At 41.5% G+C, this 23,890-nt stretch overlaps 1 protein-coding gene across 15 annotated transcripts in view; it reads left to right on the top strand.

Moving 5' to 3' along the window:
* The window catches only part of LPP (LIM domain containing preferred translocation partner in lipoma), a 604,427-nt gene that overhangs the window by 472,958 nt on the left and 107,579 nt on the right, over positions 1 to 23,890 (top strand). For all 15 annotated transcript variants that reach the window (XM_084802403.1, XM_084802406.1, XM_084802400.1 and 12 more), the window contains one exon: positions 22,982 to 23,151. In XM_084802403.1, coding sequence (XP_084658529.1) covers positions 22,982 to 23,151 — 170 coding nt within the window. The remainder of the gene's footprint in view (positions 1 to 22,981; positions 23,152 to 23,890) is intronic.

Genomic DNA, 23,890 nt, shown 5'->3' with positions numbered 1-23,890 from the left:
CCACCTGTCTAAGGTGATTTTAATACCAAGCTGCTGAAAGGCAGGGCATGGATTAGGTGGCTTGTGGTAACTTAGGGGGAAGAATGCCTTTGCAAAGGTTGAAAACAGTGCTGGAGAAAGGCCAAGCTTGGGGAGTACATGGTCAAGAGCCTGGCAGTACTGAGCCTTTCGTGAAATTGCCGCTACTTGGTGACATCTGATATCCTGAATTCCAAATGGTCATATCCTGGGGGATGGGGATATCCTGCACCTCATGGTCAGTTATTACACCCTGGATAATTATATGCAAATGTCACTAAAATTGGAGTAGTTCAAATTTTTGGTGGACATACTCAGAATCCCCTTTAAACAGACAGCCTGCCTGACTCCTGCCTGAAGGGCACTGAAAGCTGCTGAGCTTGCTTCTTTCCCACCATGATATCTATGGTATCCTCTCAGATTAAGACCAAAGAGAGAACGGGGGGGGGGGGGGGGGGGGGGGGAGGGAGGGAGGGAGGGAGGGAGAAAAGGCACCTTTAAGTTGGTCCATTTTAATCAAAGAGCAAAGAAAGTTAACTAAGATAGCTACCAAACAAATCTCTGGGCCTGAAAGCCTCACTGATCAGTTATATGAACTTTGGAGCAACTGTGCTACAATTTATTCTTAAATTTGACACAAAGATCATTTAATTTTTTTTTTTATAATTTTGATTTACGGTCTCTATCTGTCTGTACCTCGTACATAGATTAAGTTGGCCTCAAACACACAGAAATCCATCTGCTTCTGCCTCCCAAGTTCTAGCATTAAAGCTGAGCTCTATCACGCCCAGCAAGATTGTCTCATTTAATTGCTGAAGCTTTTGAGTGTGACGCCACTGTAGATTTTTACTTCTGGTTCCTGAGCTTTGGGGACCTTGTCCAATGCCATCCATCTCCCCCCTCCCCCCGCCATCCCCCCTACATGCCCCCGCAAATCCCAGGTCCTAAAGGGCTTCCTGTGCTTTCTTCTGGAAGCCTCACAGTTTTAGATCTTCTTTGACCTAACTCCTTAAGAATGCTCAGTTGACTTTTGTAACTGATGAGATCGAGTCTACTTTTATTCTTACAAATATGGATGTTCAATTATTGAGATAAAATTTATTGAAAAGTCTGTCCTCTTTGTAACGCTTAATTCTTTTTTTTTCTTTTTTCTTTTCTTTTCTTTTCTTTTCTTTTTTTTTTTTTTGAGAGAGGGTTTCTCTGTGTAGCCTTGGCCATCTTGGACTCACTTTGTAGATCAGGCTAGCCTCGAACTCATAGTGATCCACCTGCCTCTGCCTCCCGAGTGCTGGGATTAAAGGCGTGCGCCACCACGCCCGGCTTGCAACGCTTAATTCTTAATGACCTCTGAGAAGATGGCTGTGTGAGCTTCATTCTAAATTTTCTAGTCTATCCTCCTGGCTTTTGCGTCTGTTTTGACGTCAGTGATATGCCCTTTTTTATTTACTAAAACCTTGTAGTCAGCATGTAGAATCTTCTGTTTCTTCCTTCTCTTCAAGATTGCTTTGTGACTTGAGTTATTTTTGCAGTTCTTTCAAATGTTAGGGGTACTTTATTTTCAATATGATGTACTAATGGGGACTGCACTGAACCTACGGATAGGTGGATAGAAAACATGGTTCTTTAATCCATGAACATGGCATGTGTTTCCATCTCTTAGAGGAAATCTCCCAAGGAAGGGGAAATCCAATCCAGTGTCACTGAGAGATACAGGAGAAGCTAGAATAAGAGACCTAGATAAGGGATGGGAAGGAAGGGACAACAAACACATAAGGCCACTCGTAAAGCCATGTGGGAACATACTAGTGCAGGAGCTTCCTAAAATATATACACGTATATGTATATATGTAAGCTACATTTTATTTTTTAAAAATGTGTGTGGGCGTGTGTGTGTGGGCGTGTGTGTGTGTGTGTGTGTGTGTGCGCGCGCGCGCGCGCACGCATCCTCACAAAGATGAGAAGAAGGCATGGGGTACTCTGAGGGTGTGACAGTTGTGAACTGTCTGACATGGGTGCTGGAACCAAACTTTGGTCTTCTAGAAAAGCAGCAAAACACTCTTAACCATTGAGCTGTCTTTCTAGCACCCATATTTGACTTTTCTCACAAAGCTTTTTTACTTTATTCAGTCCCTTGACATCAGCAAGGCTTACTTCCCTTACATCAAGTAATAGTGTAGCGTTCAAGTCTTGCTATTGGAAACATTATCTGGTAGAAATGTCAAAAAACCTTGCTTAAAAATCGCGGTCTTTCAACATAAAACCAGAGATACTAAATCGGTTAGAAGAAAAAGTGGAGAAGAGCCTGGAACACATTGGCACAGGAGACAACTTCCTGAACAGAACACCAAGAGCCTAGGCCTTAAGATCAACAATTAATAAATGGGACCTCATGGGGCTGAGAAGCTTCTGTAAGGTAGAAGACACTGTCAACAGAACAAAGCAACAGCCTATAGACTGGGAAAAGATCTTCACCAACCCTACATCTGACAAAGGTCTAATATCCAAAATATATAAAGAATTCAAGAAATTAATCACCACAAAACCAAATAACCCAAGTGAGAAATGGGGCTCAGAAGTAAACAAAGAATTCTCAACAGAAGAATATCGAATAGCTGAGATACACTTAAAAAAATGTTCAACCTCCTTAGTCATCAGGGAAATGCAAATCAAAACAACTCTGAGATTCCATCTTATACCCATCAGAATGGCTAAGATCAAAAGTTCAAGTGATACCACATGCTGGCGAGGATGTGGAGAAAGAGGAACACTCCTTCATTGCTGATGGGAATGCAAACTTGTACAACCACTTTGGAAATCTATCTGGCACTTTCTCAGAAAACTGGGAATAGGGCTTCCTCAAGACCCAGCTATTCCACTCCTTGGAATATACCCAGAAAATGTTCCATCACACAACAAGGACATATGCTCAACCATGTCCATAGCAGCCTTATTCATAATAGCCAGAACCTGGAAACAGCCTAAATATCCCTCAGTTGAAGAATGGATAAAGAAATTGTGGTACATTTACACTATGGAATACTACTCAGCTATTAAAAACAAGGAAATCCTGAAATTTGTGAACAAATGGATGGGACTAGAAATGATCATAATGAATGAGTTAACCCAGAAGGAGAAAGACTTACATGGTATATACTCACTTATAATTGGGCACTAGCCCAAAAGGCACGTCCCACGAAAGTCTCCACTTACCAGGAGATTGGGACAGATGTGAGGACATCCTACTGAGACTCTAGGTAAGAGAAATATAGGAGGTGGGAACATAGAAGGACCCAGAGGGTCCTAGAAACCTACAAGAAGAACATCGTGATGGGTGAATCAGGGCCCAGGGGGGTCTGCTCAAACTATTGCACCAACCAAGGACAATAAAAGTAGTAAACATTGAACCCCTACTCTGATCTAACCAATGGACTGGACATTTTCCACAGTTATATGGAGAGTGGGGACTGACTCTGACATGAACTCTGGTGCTCCATATTTGACTAACTCCCCTTGGTTGGGAGGCCTGATGGCAATCAAAGAAAGAATAAGTAGGCTACCAAGATGAGACTTGATAGCCTATGACTATATAGTGTGGAAGGAGGTCCCCCTCAGTCTTAGGCCTAGGGGATGGGAATAGGGTAAAAGCAGGAGGGAAGGAGGCATGGATGGGATAGCAATTGAGTTGTAATCTGAATAAATTAATAAAATTTAAATTTTAAAAAATTGCTGTCTTGTTATTTTTAAATATCTTTCAGAAATGATGCCTTTCCCCTGCGCGTATAGATTTGAATTCTTTGTGACCCCAGGCATTGATTGAGCTCTCCATGAACTACATAAATAGATGAGCAGTTTGTATTGTGAGCTTACATGCAAAGCTTGTGCTTGATATTAGACAACTCCGTGATCATCTTTAGCACACACTGAATTAACTTGATTGCCTGTTGAGTTTTCTATAGTCATTTGATGAAGCAGGGAGAAGTTACATGTGCTTTGGGGGTAGGAAGAAAGGCTTTATGAACAACTCAATGAAAAAGGACAAAATGTGTAAACAGGTGTCCTGCTTAGCCCTCTGTAGCTATGATAAAGACCATGACCAAAAGCACTATGGAGAGGGGAGGATGTGTGTAATCTTATGGTTCCAGTTAATGATCCATCACTGAGGGAAGTCGAGGCAGGAGCTCAAGCAGGACAAGAACCTGGAGGCAGAAGCCAAGCAAGAATCCTGCTTGCTCACTTAATCCCTGTGGCTTGCTCAGCCTGCTTCCCTATACTACTTAAAACCCCTGTGTAGGGATACCACCACCCACAGTGGGCTGGGCCCTCCCACATCAGTCAGAAATCAAGAAACTGCCCCAGAATTGTTTGCAAGCCAGTGAGATGGAGACATTTCCTCAGTTGAACTTTCCTCCTCTCAGATGACCCCGGCATGTGTTAAATTGAACAACAGCAAAAAATCAGGTCACAATAACAACCAATAATTTACAGAAGGGAAATACTGTTTTTGTTCATTTGTTTGTTTGTTTTGTGTTGCTTTTTAAATTTTATTTATTTATTTATTTATTTTACATTCTGATCTTAGCCCTATCACCCTTTGATTTGGTACTACCCTCCCTCCCTTTTCCCCACCCCCACCTCCCCTATTCCTCAGAAAAGGGGACCCCTTTATTCTACCCCTGGTCATGAAGTCACATCTTCTTCCGTGTGGCCTAGCAAGGCAGCCGCTCCAGAGGGGAGTGATCAAAAAGCTTGCAACAAAGTCCATGTCAGACAGAGGCCCCACTTCTCTTACTAGGGGACCCACATGAAGCCTGAGCTGCCCATTGGCTACATCTGTGAAGGGGGCCTAGGTCCAGTCTATGCATGGTCCTTTGTTGGTGCTTCAGTCTCCGAAAGCCGAAACATAGTTGGCTCTGTTGGTCTCCTTGTGGAGCTCCTGTCACCTCCAGGTCATTCTTTCTTTATCCCCACTTTTCTACAAGACTCCTTACGCTTCACCCAGTGTTTGGCTATGCGTCTCAGCATCTATTTCAATCCATTGTTGAGTGGAGCCTCTCAGAGGACAGCTATGTTAGCCTTCTGTCTGTGAACATAGCACAGTATCATCAGTGGGGAAATATTGTAGTATTTGCTAGAAAAAAAAGGGGGGAGAAAGAGATATGGGGCTAAAAAAGAGAGGAGGAAGGATGGGGGACTGGTTTTCTTTAGAAGGCAGCATTTGAGACACATTTTAGATGGTAATGTAGCTCATGAGTGGTGAAATTAGATTACAGAGTGTCAAGATCTTTGAAAATCTAAGATGTGAAACTGGAGAAAACTGCGCAGGTGAGAAACAAGTCCAGAGTCCTTACTCATTCTTAGATCATAGTTCATGTCTCTGTAATAAATGTGGTTTTATGTCGAAGGGTAAACCAATGCTGAGTCCTCAGGAAATGAAATCCCAAAGAAACTGATGAAAAGAGTGTCAGGTCACTGAAGCGAGGGACCCTGTCATTGTGAAAAGACTTAGTAGATCTGCTCTACTGTGTAACAGTGCTGTCTGGGCACAAGGTTTGCCACGGGCTCCTTCAGTTATAGTCAACTCATTCTTGTATCCTGCAAAAGGAGTGGATTAGAATGCTTATGTGATGATAAAGTCTTGCAGGCAGCACTTCCATTCTATAGTCACCTCAGAAAGTGTCCTAGCACATGAGCGTGTTACATTTCACAAATGTAACTGCATTATGGCTATAATTTATGGGTCCTCGTTGATGTTAGTTTGTGAGTATTAAAAAGCTTTTAATGTCTCTTGCTTTTCAAGATGAAAACTTAATCGTCAATCATATTATCCACGTGGCTCCAATTCCATAATATATCCCCATTTGTACTAGACTCTGTAAGGCAGAAGAACCCAGATTTCCAGTGTGAGGCACACACTGTAGACACTAATAAGCATCATTAAGTCATCATTCCCAGTACACTCATTCACTGTTGCTTTTGCAGGAAAGACTGTATCGCCTAATGGGCTCTGTTTGTTCATAATAATCACAGTGAGAGAATACAGACTTCAAGTGTGTTCTTCCCTACAGACTAGGCCTACAAGAAAATAATGTCTTATGTTCTGTTATACTCAGATTTTCCATTTAGGCAAAATGACCCAAAGCAAACACCCTCTATCAGTTTTAACAAGAACAAAAAACAAAAAACAAAAAACAAAAAACCATTTAATAGTGTGTCTATTCTTCCACATTAACCTACTTTGACTATTCTATTTCACTGTGTTAGATAAGTTATATTTGTTTATTAATGAAGAACATCATATCATAAAGAGTTCTTATAATTAAGAATTTTCTAACTTAAAATATTTTAGGCACAATGAAAAAATAAGACCGAGCTCATACAATAGGAACCACTTCAAATCTTTTGTCTTATAGTTGGCACCAGACTGTTTAATTAAATGATGTACTCAGCAGGATGTGGGGTTTTTAGCTTTCTGGGGGTGACCCATGAAAAATGACCTCATCAGAGCAGAATGCTTGTCAGTCTTAGTAAGTGTAAGTTACAAACTGACTGACGTGTTTCTAACACTAGAAGGCTAGTGTGGTATTGCTGAATACACCACCTACTTATGCCAGTGAAGATGGGGATATTGAGCTGATGTCCACTTCAAAACTTCATCCCTTCTCCCCAGTGTTCATGATGCTGGACGTAATCACTCAGCTACAAACCCTGTGACCTACAGCAATGACCTGCCTATAGGACACAGTGTGTAATAGTGACACAAATGTTATAGGAGCAGCCAACTACTTTTTAAATTGGATTTAAGGCCCACTCCATGAGATGAAACATATACCTGCCACTGTTAAAATGGCCAAGAACCTGAGACTAGATAGGTCATGGGTCCTAGAAAAAAAACAGCCTACAACTGCATTCTGCTAAAGGATCATAGCAGTGAAATGACTGGTAATTACATAATCCTATATTCATGGATCAATGCATCACTCAGTCCTGATTAGAGAACCTTCTTACAACAAACAATAATTAACATATAGACCAACAACTTGACAATGTACATAAAGTTGGAGAATTTTTGGTTCTAAATATGATGTCTTTATCAAACCCTCCCCCTCAAATCACAGGAATGTATGCAGAAGAGGAGGCAGAAAGATTGGTAAAGCCAGAGGTAATGGGTGACTCTTAGGAAGCAGTGTCTCCCAGACACAACAGACCTGGTGCACATATGAACTCACAATGACTATGATGGCACACGCACAACTTGCAGAAGCCATATAAAATCCCAGCACAGAGACCAGAAAGTAGCACACAGTCCTGCCCCTAAGCAAAAAACTCCTAGAAATTGAAAGCAGCTAGGACACTCTAATAGAGTGTCACTGGGTACGTGGACCACCATCTGGGATAAGGCCCATGCTCAGGAGTAGGTGGCCAACACAAAATCAATTCCATTTTTTTTTTTTTGTATGTGCTTTTCTCGTTTGGTCTAGTCTAGTTTGGTTTCGTAATTTGGGAGGGAAGTAAGAAAGGGAGAAATATGATCAAAGTATATTATATGAAAAAACTTAAGCCAATAAATTCAAAAAATAGAAAGCATGGGTTGTTTTGTGTTAGTTTAGTATAAAACCAAACACTGATTCTGATCTACTGACAAAATATAAAATCTGCTTGCTAATCCTTTGTTTATCGGCTCTATGACCATACACTTTTATACTTAGGAAATAAACAGATTTGAGAGGAAAAAAAAAAACATTAATCTTAAAAGAGATACACAGATCCCCGTCTGGAGAAAATTATTATATAATCAAATTTGACACTTTTACATATATGCGCACATGTACACACATGTATACATGTGTACCATGTGTGTGTCTATTGCCTACTGAGTCCAGAAAAGGACATCCCAGAAAAGGATCCCCTGTATCTGAAGTTGCAAAGTTATTTGTATATCCTGGGAATGGAATAGGGGTCCTCTTGGAAGAGCAGCAAGTACTTTCAACCATCGAGACATCACTCCGGCCCCAAATGTCTTTTCTGTTGTATTGGTTTTCATCCATTTGAGACAGGATTTCTTTGTGTAACCCTTGCTGCTCTAGAACTCACTATGAAGACCAGGTAGGCCTCATACTCATGGAGATCCACCTGCCTTTGCCTACCCCGTGCTGGGGTTAAAGGCATTTTGTCACCCCAACCTGCCAAGTTGGAAACTTTAACATGTCTGTGCCAATTCATACCACCTGCCTCAGTTATCATGCCTTACAGCCAATTCTGCTCTCGGCCAGTTTACATCCTCCTGTAAGCTGGAGATGGTGGTACATGTCCCAGCTACTTTAGTGGCTAAAGCAACCATGTTATAAGATCAATTCCAGCCTGAGCAACATAGCATCTCCTTGTGCCAGTTTCTCCTTAGTTGAGGGGGGGGGGGCAGGCTGAGGACAAAATGCCCACCAACTCTTGTTATTCTTGTCAAAACTGGTTGGATTGTTTTGCATCCTTTTTCATTCTAGAAGTGACTTGTCAATTCATTTTGATAAAGCCCACTCATGTGAATCAAATGAGAAGAATTGGCATCTTAAAGGACTTATAAACCATGAACATGATGTATCTATCCCTTGATGTAAGTGTTCTTTTATTTTGCTCAGTTAAGGTTTTTCTTTAAATTATGGAAATCTTACTTATATTTTGTGTCAAAAAGTAGATATAAAAGCCAAAATTACAAAGTTTTTTGGAAAAAGAAACTCCCATAAAGTTCTTATAAATTCAGGGCAGTCAAAGATAGGATATATTCCCCTCAAAAAAAATCCATGAAAGAAAAAAAAAAGATAAATACAATTTCATCAACATTCTAAAAGCTCGTAGTCCCAGGACATGAGAGGCTGAGACAAGAGAACCAAAGACTGCATGCATACCAACCTGGGTTGTGTAACAAGACCCTGTCCTCAGAAAAGGGAAAGCAGACAATTCTGAACCTGTTTTTCATAAGAATCCACTGAAAAATAAGATTCCAACGCATGCATGTAGATACACATACATGCATCTAAAACAGTGTGTCCAATATTACAGACAGCATTTTTATGACAAACCAAAGGGAGCTCAACTTAAAGCAGGTAAAGCAAATAGTCGTAGGTTTCTGAGGAAAGTAATACTCAACTGAAAATATGCTTGGTATCTTAGAGAAACAAATACCTACAAACTCCCCTACATGGCTTAGGGACAAATTCAAATGGAGGAGATTCAAAGCATGCTGGGGGAGGGCATAGTACAATACTTTAAAAACACCTCGGTGGTATCTTTAAAAATTCAACACACACTCAACATGACCCAGCTTTTCTCCTAAATGTTGGCCTAAATTGTGCATGCACATGTGTGCATGCACGCACACACACGTACTCGCGCGCGCGCACACACACACACACACACACACACACACACACACACACACCTTTTTTAAAACACAAACTTGAGCATAACAGTTGATATCAGCTTTATTTGTAATAGACAAAAACTGGCAGTGGTTCAAGACTCCATCTGTAGGTAAAAAGATAAATTGCATCATATTTACACATTAAAATAGGGTACATCTCTAACAGGGAAATGAGCTGCTAAAATGCAGAGCAGCTGCTTACTGAGGGTAGGGAGCAAGACATAGGACAAAGATAGAAGATGATAGAAGTGTTTTCTGGCTTGGACATGGAGGTATACATTTATTAAATGTACGTTTAGTTACATTTATTATTGTATTTATATGCATTCAATACACATTTATTAAAAGTAATCAAAACACTTGCTTAAAATGGTCCGTTATTGCATGTATAGTATATTCAGAAGTATAGTACACCTCAGCAGCTAAGAGGACTTGCTACTCCTGGAGAGGACCCAGATATGGTTCCTAACACCCTCACCGATGTGTTCAGCCTCCTAAATCCAGTACCAGGGAGCCAGTGCTCTCTTCTGGCTTTTGGGAGTATCTGCATGTACATGCTGCACACATACACACGCAAGAAAGCACACACACACAAACACAAAAAATAAAATCAATTTAAAATGTTTAGTTTAAGAAAACAACATGAAGTATATATTTTGCCTATGTGTTTTACATTAGGCTGAAGCATACCTAAGTGATAGGTACCAGTTTGGGGTCGATGGGAACCATACTGCGTAGTTTCTTTCCATGGGCACACCTTCCTGGGCTTCTGTAGAAAAGAATAAGAACTTACAGACACCCATGAAGCATTGTGAACATGGCCTGCCCTGAGATGTTTATGCTCTTCCCTCTAATACTGTGTTTACTTGCACATACCTAGTTGAACAGTTTGCCTCGTTTACCAAAGTGAAATATCCTGATGACACTTTTCTAGCACGTTTTACTTAGATTTTAAGAACTGACACGTTCCCATCCCCCCACCACACTTCAGGATTGAGGCCTTATTCATGCTGACTCATTGTTTGCACCAGAATTGCAATAGCAAGTCCAACTGACAGGGGCAGATGTGGGGTCAAGTGCAATGACTCCAACGGCTCCTGGAACAGGCATCAGGCTGTGCGTGTTGGCGGCTGGTTATTCCCTATAAATGGCGGATGGCTAAAGAAGCCTTTGAGTGGAAATGGAGTCTGTGTTCTACCTTTTCCTGTGTGAAAGCTGATTTGATTAGATCTGTGAAGGGTAAATTATACAGATATACTGGACAGTACAATGTTTACTCTCCACCCCCCTCCCCCAAGTCCCTGCGTTACAGGTGAATTTGCTAGGTAAAAGTCACAAACATCTCACCTGTACCTCCCTCTACAGCACACAGTGGTGGTGGGGTGGGGAGTTGTTATGGAAGTCCCAAAGCGAAAAGAGACTCTTAATTACAAGGAATGCCCAATAACTTCCCTTGAGGCAGCATCTCACCTGCAGCATTCCCAGCCACTCTGGTGAACACCTCCAAATGCCTGCCAATCCTTCCTTCTGAAGAGAGAGCAGAAGGAAAGCCATCCACAAGATTGCATTGAGTGGACAAAGTGGCCAGTTTCCCATCCTGATGTTGCCTCGTTTGGGTATCTAAGCTGTTTTGATGACCAGCTTTCTAATTGAATCTGGTTGGGCCAGACTTTGCTTTGGCATTTGTGACTATTCTCTCTTTATTATTGCCAACAGTTGGGGTAATGAGGAGGCGTTTGCATACTAGTGGCAACTGGAGAAAAACTTTATCATTCTCTCAAATATCATTCTTTATGGTGAGTTTTAATATTTTACCTACAGATCCTGGACTACCACCAGACACAACAAAACCACACAGGCATGACTATTCAGAAGTGTACCTACCTATGTGCACTACCATCCTTTCCCTTGCAAAGGCAATGAGCAAGCGTTGACTCTGCTTACGTCTGTTGTGTGATAGTAGATAAAATTTAACTTTTCAGAGCCTCCCTGTCTTAGTCTGCAGATTAAAGAAGGTGAAGCTTACCGGGTTAGTAGTCAAAGAAAAGTGACAAAGGCCTTATTTATCTTCTATTCCTATTGCCTCCCTTTTCAGAAATCTCATAGTGGCTTATAAACTCTTTTCTCGACCTCTTTCTTCATCTATAGACCTCCCCCCTCCCTTTATAGCTAAAGATGTTATTAAAACATGTATATAGTTTATGGCTTAAGACCTGTATCCACTTGGCTACATGGTCATTTTCTATTGGTTAGTCTTCTGTAGAACAAGCCTTCGCTGACCTGCCTTGGGTCCATGGCTACAGTGTAGGTCCTCCTTTCCACTTCTGCCGTAGGTCCATCCTGCCAGGTACTTTCACTAGCTGCATGATCTGTTAAAGTGTTCCGTGCCTTTCCTCTCTTCCTGTTTTCTGAACTCCCCACATAGTTTTCAAAGCCCAAGTCCACCTTCGCTCTTCTAAGGCTTGGTTCCACGTGTTGGATCTGTGATCCTGTGTTCTAGGGAACGCAGAAGCCAGGCCCCATTCATCTTTATCTTCTGAGTGAGGTCCAGTGCCTCGTGTGTGCGGTAATCACTTGACACGTGTTCACTTGAGTGCTTACATTCTGTCATCTATGCTGTATACATGTCTTCACTATTGGTTACTATATGCTCAGTAACTGTTCTGTGAAAATATTTGCAACCTTACTGGAAGGTGAATGAATATTCCTCAATTCTGTGAATTATCAGCAATCTTCTGTTAAAACTTGTACTATGCAGTTTCTAGGAGGGAAACAATATAGAACATTACACAAGAGCCACATAAAAAGACCACTAGAGTCACATAAGAATGGGCTTCTCTAAAAGTTGGCTTGGGGGCTTGGGGAGTTGGGCACAGGTTGCTGATCAGATAGGAGGTAACAGGAAGACAGTGGACTCAGGCTTTGAAAACTAAGCGGGAAACTCAGTATACATGGAAAATGAAGAAAGCACTCTACTGCCTCTACTAGGCTGCCACATGAGTAGGTCAATAAAATGTCATGCAGTGACTTCAGTCACTATTCTAAATAGTCTAGACTCTTGGATGACACTGAATTTTAAAACAAACAAACAAACCTCTAATACATTGGTCAGACTTTTTAACTCAGCAATCTCTTATGGAAACTTTTGGGTTTGGTAAGTTCCTCCGAAATGATCCTAAGGAAAGTGGTGGTGTAGACAAGATAGAAGGGGCTCATCTCCCTCCTTTATGCTTCCTGTCCTTGTTCCCGTGGGGACAGTAAGACCTCCTAGTCCTTGGGATTCATCATTATAGCAACAGTGGTCATAGACTAATTTACAAATGCAAGAGTGTGACCCGTGGTGGCACCTTCCTGTGTGTGGTGCTGCCAGCCCACGTCTCCTCAGTCCCACTGCATTTGCTCTTGTAGCTGCTCTTTGTGGTCCCTGCTGCTGCACCCCATGGGGAACGTCTGAAGCTCTTAACTTTTTCTTTAATAAGCATCCTCTGCGAGACACCATCACTCCTAGTTGTACCACCTGCAGCAAGCTGAATTATTCCTTAGTGTTTACACCTTTGGGATATTTATAGACCGTCATCAGGGTACCCCTTAGTCATCTGCCAGCCTTGGCGTGTTACATATAGAGCTTTTTTTTTTTTAAACCCTTCTACAAAGTCAGACGTTTCAGTCTCTTAATCATTTGTACCATTCCCTCTCTAGTGCCTATAAGGGAACAGTTTGAATATATTCCAGATGGCAAAAAAAATAACCCCAACATGTTGTAACTAGGGGGAGAAAAACACACTGAGGAGATGAAAGGCACAATCTACAGGTTAATTAGTAGTATGGCCACAAATGTGTGCACAGTTTGTTTCAGAAATAAAGCAAGCTGTATTTGTTGTAACTATCTCCACTTTGAACTCAGTAGAATGTCGACAATGCCAAGCTGTGTTGACAGTCCAAATAGCCACTGGAGACCGTCAGCTGTGCACTCCCTGTGTGTGTCTCTTGACCAACATGAACTTCAAATGGTATCACACAGTGATACAAGAAACCATTACTAGTTCCTCTGGTTTGTTTTGTGCGTTCACATGGTTTCTGGGCTTCAAATAATCTCAATAAAGGAAGACCTTTGACTTGTCTCTCTAGTTATTAGGCACTTGGGTATTAGTCATCTTGTAAAATTAGCTATGTTTACTGAATATGATTGCCTAAATATGGGAATGACTTTAGTACAGGAGGGATTGCTCAGAAATGCTCTACTCATATCAATAGAATATGGCCATTTCTTGGCTTTCTTGTTTGTTTTTAATCTCATAATTTCCGTAATGTTTCGAGAGGCTATGTAGAAATTTCTACTGAATGCTTTTCTTCATACCTTGAGCCAGCCTGGATTCAGTTTATATGCTTATCCTACAGTGTATCTTGGAATGAAAAGCTGAAATCTGAAGAAGTCCTTAGGAAAAACTCCTGATTCATTTGGAGCGGGGTGGGTTTATAAGGCCTTGCTCGCTATGGATTGTACTTTCATTAAGGCATGCGGCCCTGGCCAGGCATGGTAGTACCTGAGTTTAGTCACAGCACACAGGAAGCATAGGCTGTCAGATCTCTGTGAAATCAAGGCAGACATTGTCCACATAATGAGTTCCAATCCAGCCAGGGCTACGTAGTAAGACCCTGCCTAAAGATAGAATTTAAAAAAAAACTGGAAATTTTTCTACTTTGTTTCTGTTACTGACCAAAACCAAACCAACATAGGAGAGAAAAGTGCTTATTTGCAGTCCATTACTGAGGAAAGCCCAAAAATTACGAAGCAAAAACCACAGAGGAATGCTGCTTACTGGCTCGTTCCATTACTTTTCCTATATAGCTCAGGCCCACCGAAGCTAGTTTCTGCTTTAAGCACTGTCTTGAGTTTCCACCTTAGCTTCCTTTGGTGGCACACTGTGATATACATAAGGTGGGATAAGCCCTTTTCTCCCCAAATTGCTCTTGGTCACATTGTTTGCCACAGCAACAGAAAGGAGGACAGGGAGGATGTGAGCAGTCAAGGTCTGTGACTAGTAGGAAATTTTCCTTTCCCCAGTGTCTGTCATGATCTGGAAAGTCCTCCCTTCAGGCCCAACCACATCCCTCATATAGAATTTCTATGCTTTCTTCTGCAGGTGTCTCAGATGCTCGTCAAGTTGATCAACTCTGGCGATCTCTTTGTTTTCTTACATAAGGCATTTGTCTGCAGCTCAGAAAATACAGGTGCCAGCGGAGTTCATTAGAATAGATTGCATACTTTTATCTTTACAACCAAGCAGCTCTGCCAGTCTGAGGTGGCAAAGAACAACTATTTCCTCTCACACACAGAGTAAGATTGTGAAGGGGCTTATTCTCTGAATGGAGGAGGAGAAGGGCGAAGAAGAAACCCTCTCATGTTTTATTCAGATGTTAACAAAGAAATTGAGAAGTGTGTTTCCTTAAAATTGACACCATTTTTATCCCAAATGCTCCGGTGAGTGATAGTCGGGTATGGAAGCAGTCGCGCAGGGGGGAGCTTTCTCCAGGAGCTCCGTCCCGGTGGGAAGTATTACCTCCAAGTAATACACTAATCGCTTTGAATCCTGCATATTTTCACATACTGTGTGCATACATACGGATATTAATAACTGTTCCCTAGACGTCACTTCAGCACTTGGAGAGCTCAGTGTTGCTAAGCAAGTGCCGGAGATGGAATCAGATACAGATGGCAGTTCAGCAAAGAGGCTTTTACAGAGATGCACAAGTGGAAAGGACAGAGGTCCTGCGACTCCGTGCCCTTGGGTCTCTTTGAGTTCTTACACTGTCATCTCATGGCAGCTATGCGTGGTATTCATCTCTCCACTCCACTGAGAATATAAATGTCATTACTAGTGTTTCAAAGGCACTTACCTCCTCAAAAATCTATTCATATCACCCCTGATTTTTATTCAATGGTTTTTGCAAAGAAATTCCTTACAGTATGGTCCCCTAATGGAAGCCCTAGTCACATGTGCACATTTAGCTGTTTTGTGTGTATGTTTTCGTCTCCTTATTCATAGCAATATATCTTAGAGGAGTTCAAATTTTATAGTACACATAGGTGCGTATGTCTCTGTATATCCTATAGAAATTTAGAGAGGGAGGGGGAGGGAGGGAGAGAGAGGAGAGTCTTTATCATAATACCATCAGTAGCTCAGGCTAGGTTTGATATTCCCATATTATATATGGCTCAAGTAGGTGAAGTAGCTCGCCCTAAGGTCATAGGTATGATATAACTAGAGCAAACCCCAATTCTTCTGTCTAGAAAGTTGCAATAATTTCCTTGTACTTTCTGTTCATCTAAAAGAACGTGCAAAATGGGAACCCTTCCATCAAGTGAATATTGTATTTTAAAACACTGTTTAGAACAATGAGTCCACACCAGATGTGACCAAACGACCTGGAACCTTGTGTTCTTGATTCAGATTTGCCTCCCATCCTGTTTTCAGAACACAACAGATAAGTCTGCAGTGTTTCAAACTGTTTCAGAGAAAAATGAAAATGATCATACTGGATGGCACACAGGTTTAACTTGTTCTGGAATCATTCCTGTAGACTTAGCAGTCTCCCAGGAAACATTTCTTTTTACAAAGAAATGTTTTCATCACAGGGAGGAAAGACAATACATATGCTTGGGAAATTTCACCCGGTAGTACAAAGACACCAATACATGGTGGAGCACCTTTGGGAGATCATATGCACAGCCTGAAAGAGCATCACGCTGAGCCCCCCCAAAACCTGGATTTAGAGCCTAGCTCTGCCATTGGCTTGCTATGGGGTCTCACTGAAGTCACAGCCACTCTCCTAACCTTTGTCTTATATTATAAATGAGAAAGTTGAATGAGACGGTGAATGCTCTACACAGTCTGAGTCTTTCTGAATCCTCTCAATAACACACTCTGGGCATTTGAGTTCTAAATAGACAAACATACAGATTCACTGGCTTCCTCTAGAGAGAGTGCCATTTGAGACTGTCACCTGCCACTGGTCCAAGCCATGTATGTCAGGGTCACATTAGCTGATTCATAGATCAGTACCTGACCACTCAAAGGTCAGCTGTGCAGCCTACTTCTCAACTGAGTCACAAGGTCATTCTTCACTAACACATTTGATAAAGGAGAGGGGGTTGTCTTGTTTAAAGTTCTGCATGAGTCAGAAATTATAATAAAAATGATGACACTTAAAATGTATGCTTAGGTACTATAAGGCAGAACTCTTTTAGTAGCTGCACATGTAGTCTGTTTTATGCTGCTACAGTGTAATAACTGAGCCTATGTAAGAGAACAGAGATCTCCTTGTAGCTCTCAAGGATGGGGTTCCCAACATCAGGACACTGGCAGGGCTCTGTTGACTGTTGAAGTTCCATCTGCTTCCAGGGCAGCACTCGTTAGTGCGTTGTTACACAGGGGCACGCTACATGAAACCTCTTTATAAGGGCCTTCCTAAATTCTGGAGGGAGAAGCCCTCGTGACCTTGTCATCTCTTCAGCCCTCTACCTTTTACTATAATCCCATTAGCTACACCTGCATTTTGTAGAGGACACAGTCAATACATAAAGCAAGCCTAAAATAAGAAGGTAATATGGAAAGCAGCTTTTGGAGGAGAGGAATCAGTAAGTTGTGTGTTGAGGTGGGGAGAGAGAGAGAGAGGGAGAGAGGAGAGAGGAGCTGTTCAGTTCTTGTTTCCTTTTGTGAGGCAGACGGTAAAAAAGAGAAAGCATATACTACTCTTAACAAGATGAGTCCTGGTTTTCCACTCATAAGCAGTGTCCTTTTCTTTCATCTGTTTATGTCAACATGTTTGTTATAGGTCACATACACGTTTACACCTTATTTGCAGCATATTCTTTTGCCTGAGCTGATGGCTAGAAATGAGTTTAAATAGTCCTATATCCCACAATGAACACTTAGCTAAGTTCTATGGGTCACTGAACTTACTGGAATTTAAGCTTTTTCATTGTTGGGATGAGGGTAACTCTTGGTATTTTGCCTGACAAGGCTGATGGAGGTTCTGCTGCGTCAACATGTGAGAAAGTTTCTGAAGGCTGAAAGACACTATATTAGTGTCATGCGCACTTGTTGATGTCCTGGGCAGATCAAGCTGTGCTGACTCACAGTGCCCTCAGAGATATGTCCCCACAGGTCACTTCAGTGTTAGACTTACCCTTGAATAATTAGAATAGTTTCTACCACAAGTCCAGAAGTAAGTGGGCTGATTTAACCTTTACATGGAGAAAAGGGTAATATAGATTTTCATGATAAAAACCAGGGAATAAATTCAACATTACCGCAAAAGTAAATATTCTGGTAGCGGTTCCTACTATACTTGTTAATATCAATTTCTTGGCTAACATATCAACCATGAAATCACTGCTAATATGGATGACTTCAGAATTAAAAGTGGAACTAAGCACTACTGTGTAGAAATTAAGTTGAGAAGAAACTTACATTGGCCAACAGACAGGGTAATGTTTTTATTAAGTGTATTCCATGTTCCATGAACATTCTGTTGGGCCAGATGTCTTTAGGAAATTTATATTTCCAAAGGTAGTAAGTGGAGAACTCTACAGCCACACTACCTAGCATGGATTCAGATTTTGCTACTGATTTCTCAGGCTGAGACTACTCAATCTGTCTGTGCCACATTTTATTCAGCATAATGATAGAGCTATGCCCATCAGACAGAAGATTGCTATCTGCAATGCACAGTCAACTCCAAAAGCTAAATAATAAGAAATCAAATGATACAAACAATAAATAGACTAATGAAACAATCAGACAGTTTCAAAAGAATAAAACATAAATGCCCAATAAATGTGGGAAAAAAACAAACGTTCACCCTCACTAGTCACCATAGAAATTCAAATTAAAACTTCATTTAGATTCCATTTTCCCTCTGTCAAAATGGCGGTCATTAAGAAAACAAATAACAATGAGTGTTGGAGAAGAGGTAAACAAGAGGGTGACCGTATATAATGCGAATGAGAATGTAGCCTACTTCAGCCATTCTGAAACCGAGTACCACAGCTTCTCAGACTAAAAAAATATCTACCATATGACCGAGCTCTCCCACCTTGAGGTGCTTACCTCAAGGACTGTACCTACCACAGAGATACTTGCATTTTGATGCTTGTTGTGGCGCTATATGCATTTACCTCAAAGGCTACAGGGCAGCATATCACATGAACACTTGCATATTGATGGGTACAGTAACACTGCTCACGGTAGTCAGCTTAAGTAACCAACCCAGGTGTCTGTTAGTGGAGGAGGAATGAAAGATGGCTGGGAGATTAAGGACCCATGTTTGATTTCCAGCACCCACATGATGATTCACAACTGCCTGTAACCCAGTTCCAGAGTGTCTACCCTCTTCTGGTCTCTTCAGACACCAGGTACACATGGTACAGACATACCTGTAGACCAAACACACACACACACACACACACACACACACACACACACACACACACACATATATATATGTAAATTAATTAATTAAAAATAAATAAGATGTGAATAGTGACATTATCAGTAGAAATGCTGATGTAGAAGAGTGAAGAATCTCACTCTCACAGGGTCCCATAATGACTGCTGAGAGTGAAGGATTGGTTATCCAACACAATGTGATCAACACTGAAGCCACACATACACAAACAAAAATGGATGTGTGGTGGTGGTGGTGTTAGTGGTGGCGGCGGTGGTGGTGGTGGTGGTGTGTGTGTGTGTGTGTGTGTGTGTGTGTGTGTGTTAATAAAGAAAAAGAGGATATCAATTTGAGTAGTGGGCATGTGAGGGAATGGAAGCAGAAAAGGGATAAGGGAATTGGGATAATTATATTTTAATTAAACTTAAAAAATATTGAATGAATGTCTTTTAAAAGGCAAAAAGAAAGCAGGCTGAGCAAGCTGTGGTGACCAAGCCAGTAAACTACATTCCTCCATGGCCTGTGTTTCAATTTAAAAACAACAAGACAAACAAACAAACAAATAAACAAAAAACCGAGAGCAATAATGAATTAATGTCATTTGTAGAAAAACTGGTGCAACTAGAGATAATCGTATCAAGCTAATTAATTCTCAGAAAGACAAATATTGCATGTTTATTTCTTATTTGTGAGGCCTAGATTTTACGTATATATACATACACACACACATATACAACAGGCAAATAGAAATAAGACTATCTAGGACAGTTGCCTTAGGGTCACTACTTCTGTGATAAAACACCATAACCAGAAAACAACGTGGGGAGGAAAGGGTTTATTTTACTTGCGCTTGCATATCACAGTCCATCACTGAAGAAAGTAGTCAGGGCAGGAACTCAAAATGGGCAGGAACCTGGAGGCAGGAGCTGTTGCAGAGGCCATGGAAGGGGTGCTGCTCTCTGGCTTGCTCCTCATTCATGGCTTCCTCGGCCTGCTTTGTTATACAATCAGGGATAGCACCACCCACAATGGGCTGGGCCCTGCTGCATTAGTCCCGTCGTGTTAGCCCTTTGCTGTTGTGTCATGTTTACATAAAAACTGGCCAGCACAGTAGCAAAGCACTAACAAGATGGGGGAAAAGGCAGAAAGCGGAAGGTAGTAGAGTGTGGAGGCTAACTGAAGTCTTTATAGACCTGCTTGAAAATGCCTTTTGCATGCAGTGACTATGAGGAAAATATTTTAAAATAAAAATACTAACTCCAAGCATGAAATTAACTCTGAAAGCTCAGCTTGTTGGTTTTCCTAGACTGTCACCCTCTACTGACATGGTGCCTATTATCCATTTGAGATTCCATCTGGCTGTTCAGCTTTAGCTTAATGATTAAGACTTCCATAAGGCTTTTCCATGTGTAATAGTAAGACGACCAAAGGTTTTAGAACATCGAGGAAGCCCTTGTAGTATCCCTGGATAAGGAAACCTGATTTATATAGTTGGTTTCATCAGCATTAAGGGGAAAGAGAAGGGTCACAGGACCCAAGGCTGGCCACAGTCAGCCATAACATAGGAAATCTTTTGGTATGTGTGTTGGCTCTCTGGTCCTCTGCCCTTGCGTCCTTAGATTTGCTAAGTCTTCTTTAGAAGCTCTGTGTGATGGCCCTGTGCCAGAGCCCCTGCTTCCTGCTGCCTAGTCAACCGTGCTGCCTTTGTGCCTCCATGCCTCGAGACCTGCACGCATTCCTCTGCCCTCTCCCATTTTAAACACTTAGAATTATGTCTAAAGGATGGGCGTTAGGCCTATGGTATGCTGTTACTAATGTGTGGTCTACGTCTTTCTAGGGGCAGGGATACCCTCTGCTTGGGGCTCTTGCTTGGCATGCTGAATGTCCTCTCCCAGGAGCAGTTTATACATTTTTGTTAATGCAAAAGAGAAACATTTGGGCACCTTTTTTTTCCTGTTGCTGGTTTGTAGGGCTATTTTTAATTTTTGTTCTTTGCTTGTTTTTTTTTTTTCTTTTTTTTTTTTTTTCCTATGCTTGTGAATTGGAAGGTGCCAGACTGGCTGCCCTTGAGGCTAGTGTCCCCAATTTATCCCAAGAACAGGAAAACTACCGGGGGTAACAGAACCGGTCATGTCTGGGTCCAGCACATTAGCCCAACCTACTCTGGATGAATATTCCCCAGACATAAAGAGAGAATTGTTTCTGGAAATGCAGGCCATCTGCTTTTGTGGCGAGCAGACAAAACCTTGTTGTGCCATCACTAGGCGCTACAGTGTTTTGCATCCAGCAAGCCACAGACGTTCATCCTTCCTTTCCGTGGTAAAAATGTGTTTTGTTTTTGGGTTTTTGGTTTTTTTTTTTTTTTTCTGTCTTCCACCTCTACCTGTTAAAATTCTGTTCTTTAAGGTGAAGTTCAATTGCTTGTTTCCTCCGGAAACTCTTAAAGAGATGTCTTGGATGTGCTTTCTCATTCATATGTCTGTAGCCCTTTCTCCTGCAGTGTGCGGCCCGTGTTGTCATGGATTCTTGGACACAGGAAGTTTCTTAATCACTGTAGGAAGTGCTGGTTGAGTCTAGTCCACTTCTTCATGTCATAGAAAAGCAGACGGCAGTGCTGGACAAAGAGCAGACCCTTACAGTGTCTGCTAAGTAGATTGAAAACCACAACTTTCCTTTCCAGGCAGGCTTTCCCTGTAAGCTAGTAACTAAGGTAGCTCCAGACCCAGGATAACTGTCCAGCTCGCCAGATGCCTTCTAGGCTGGGGCCCTTCTGCCGTGTCCTGCACTTTTGAGCTTTCATAGTCAAGACCAAAACAGCTGTGTCCACTGCTGCCTAGCTAGCTACCATGCTGTCACATGATCCTTATTTTGGCAAAGAATGTCTCTTAGATCCTTTGTGCTTCCTATTAAGTGATTCTTTCTGCCTTATAGAAAGGGAATGATTAATATAGAAAAATATGTTGACTTATATTGAATTTACAACATATTATTATGCTTCCTATGTGAATCCAGTAGGTACTTAATAGTGTTCACATGGGTTGATCTATTTTCCCCAATCTTCAGTGTGTTTTCTCCAGTGAAATGTCATTTATTGGCATGACATTCTCAGAAGTGTGTCATCAATTTTCAAACATAGAATACTTAGTTTTATTGTAAACCAGTTAAGTTTGGAGAAGGGACATTTTCAGCATAACCACAAAAATGGTGCCAAATGAAAGAAATTAATTTTCTTATAATAAGCAGAAAAGTACATTAATTTAAAGGACAATTTATAATTATATGTCTAATAATAAAAAAAAGTAAGGTAACTTTTGGGTAGAAATTTATTTTTAAAAACCCTATAAACCAAATTATAAACATCATGATCGTACTAAACATCAAAAATTAACACTGAAATTTCACCATAACATAACCGAAGCAGACACAACCCATTTTTAAAGACTTGAACACTTTTGTCAATGTTTGATTGATGATGAAGTATCAAAAGTTTGTTTGTTTATTTTTTTTAAGATATACTCCAATCCTGCAACAGAATGCAAAGAGATGTTTTCCAGAACCAAATGCAAAATATATTTACCTCTCCTCTCACTTTTTGAAACATTTACCCCTCCCAGTTTTGAGTGTGAAGTAGCTGTCAGTCCAATGTGACAGGGTGCTGAAAGCCCTTTTCTGCGAGAAGTCACTCCATAACGCTCCACGGTGGCAGATCTGAACTGCTGTGCATGCAGAGCTCAGAACAGGCAACACAGTGGTGGGGCTGGAGCAGACACTTCAGACAAGGCTTCTTAGGCATGACCTCGGCTAACCATTTTCTGGGACTTTCTTTCCTCTTCTTTAGAGTAAGAGTAGTCCCCTGGCCCCAGCATCAAGCATATGAATTGCCTTGCATTACTTTCTCAGGAGCCTTAGCTTTCTCCTTAGTTGACTTGGGTAGACTCCTGCTGTGTACAGAGGAGACCACGGTGGGCTTGCTAGTTAGTGCAGCAATGGCGCTAGCTAGTACTGTGTGTCTTGCTGCAGGGTGAACCTGCTGCCTCTCTCGTTTTGGCTTCATTGGATGAGTCTAACGGTCCCTCTGTAACAACTCCCCTGATCTTCCAGGCCGCTGTGCTCGTTGTGGGGAGAACGTGGTTGGAGAAGGAACAGGATGCACCGCCATGGATCAGGTCTTCCATGTGGATTGCTTCACCTGCATTGTCTGCAACAACAAGCTCCGAGGCCAGCCTTTCTACGCCGTGGAGAAGAAGGCATACTGCGAGCCCTGCTACATTGTAAGTCCCCACATTGGGTCTCCATCTGCCCTGCCTTCTCCGGCCAAACTCCACTTACTCCATATAAACGTCGCCATCCGTTCTCTGAACTTCTGAAGATGTGTACATGTGCAAGTTGGCATTCTGTATTCTTTTTCTATATAGTTACAGATCATATCAGGTTGGAAAATTGTGTTAGGAAAGGGCTGCCTTTCAATTAGTGGTCTGCCGGAAAGGTTGTCTGGCCTGTGGTTTTCATACTATGTTCTCTGGGGGTGTACATGAAGGACTTTCCCCTTATCAGAGCCATTGCTCATGTTACTCAGGCCCAGTGTGTTTGAGAAGACTTAGCAGGTGGCTGAATTGGTCAGTGGCCTTCCAAAGTTCTGGACTACTTATCTCTGCAGAATCATTTATACTTCCCTGATCCTCCAGGTTGTCTATGATGTAGAGAAAGTCTTTAACACAGAGTACCTTAAGGAGAGCTGTGTTCTAATTCTTAATTGTGGTAGTAATGGTTCCCTCTTTTAAAAGAACACAGCTAATTTTGAATAGCAAAACTGAATGACGAAAATAAGTCACATTTTCTTAGCATTTTACATTAATCTATTAAGCTACCTTCTGATAGGCTAGGTTTGCTGAATAAGAAAAATTTATGTCCAAAATAAATTTCTTTACCATCTTTCTGGTTTTGATCTATCTGCTGAACGGATTCATGGAAAAAGTAGTGGTTTTTTTTTTTTTGCACACCTACAAATAG

The sequence above is a fragment of the Acomys minous genome (assembly GCF_964271855.1).
Source record: "Acomys minous genome assembly, chromosome: 11".
NCBI lineage: Eukaryota > Metazoa > Chordata > Mammalia > Rodentia > Muridae > Acomys > Acomys minous.
This window is presented reverse-complemented; position numbering and strand designations above follow the sequence as displayed.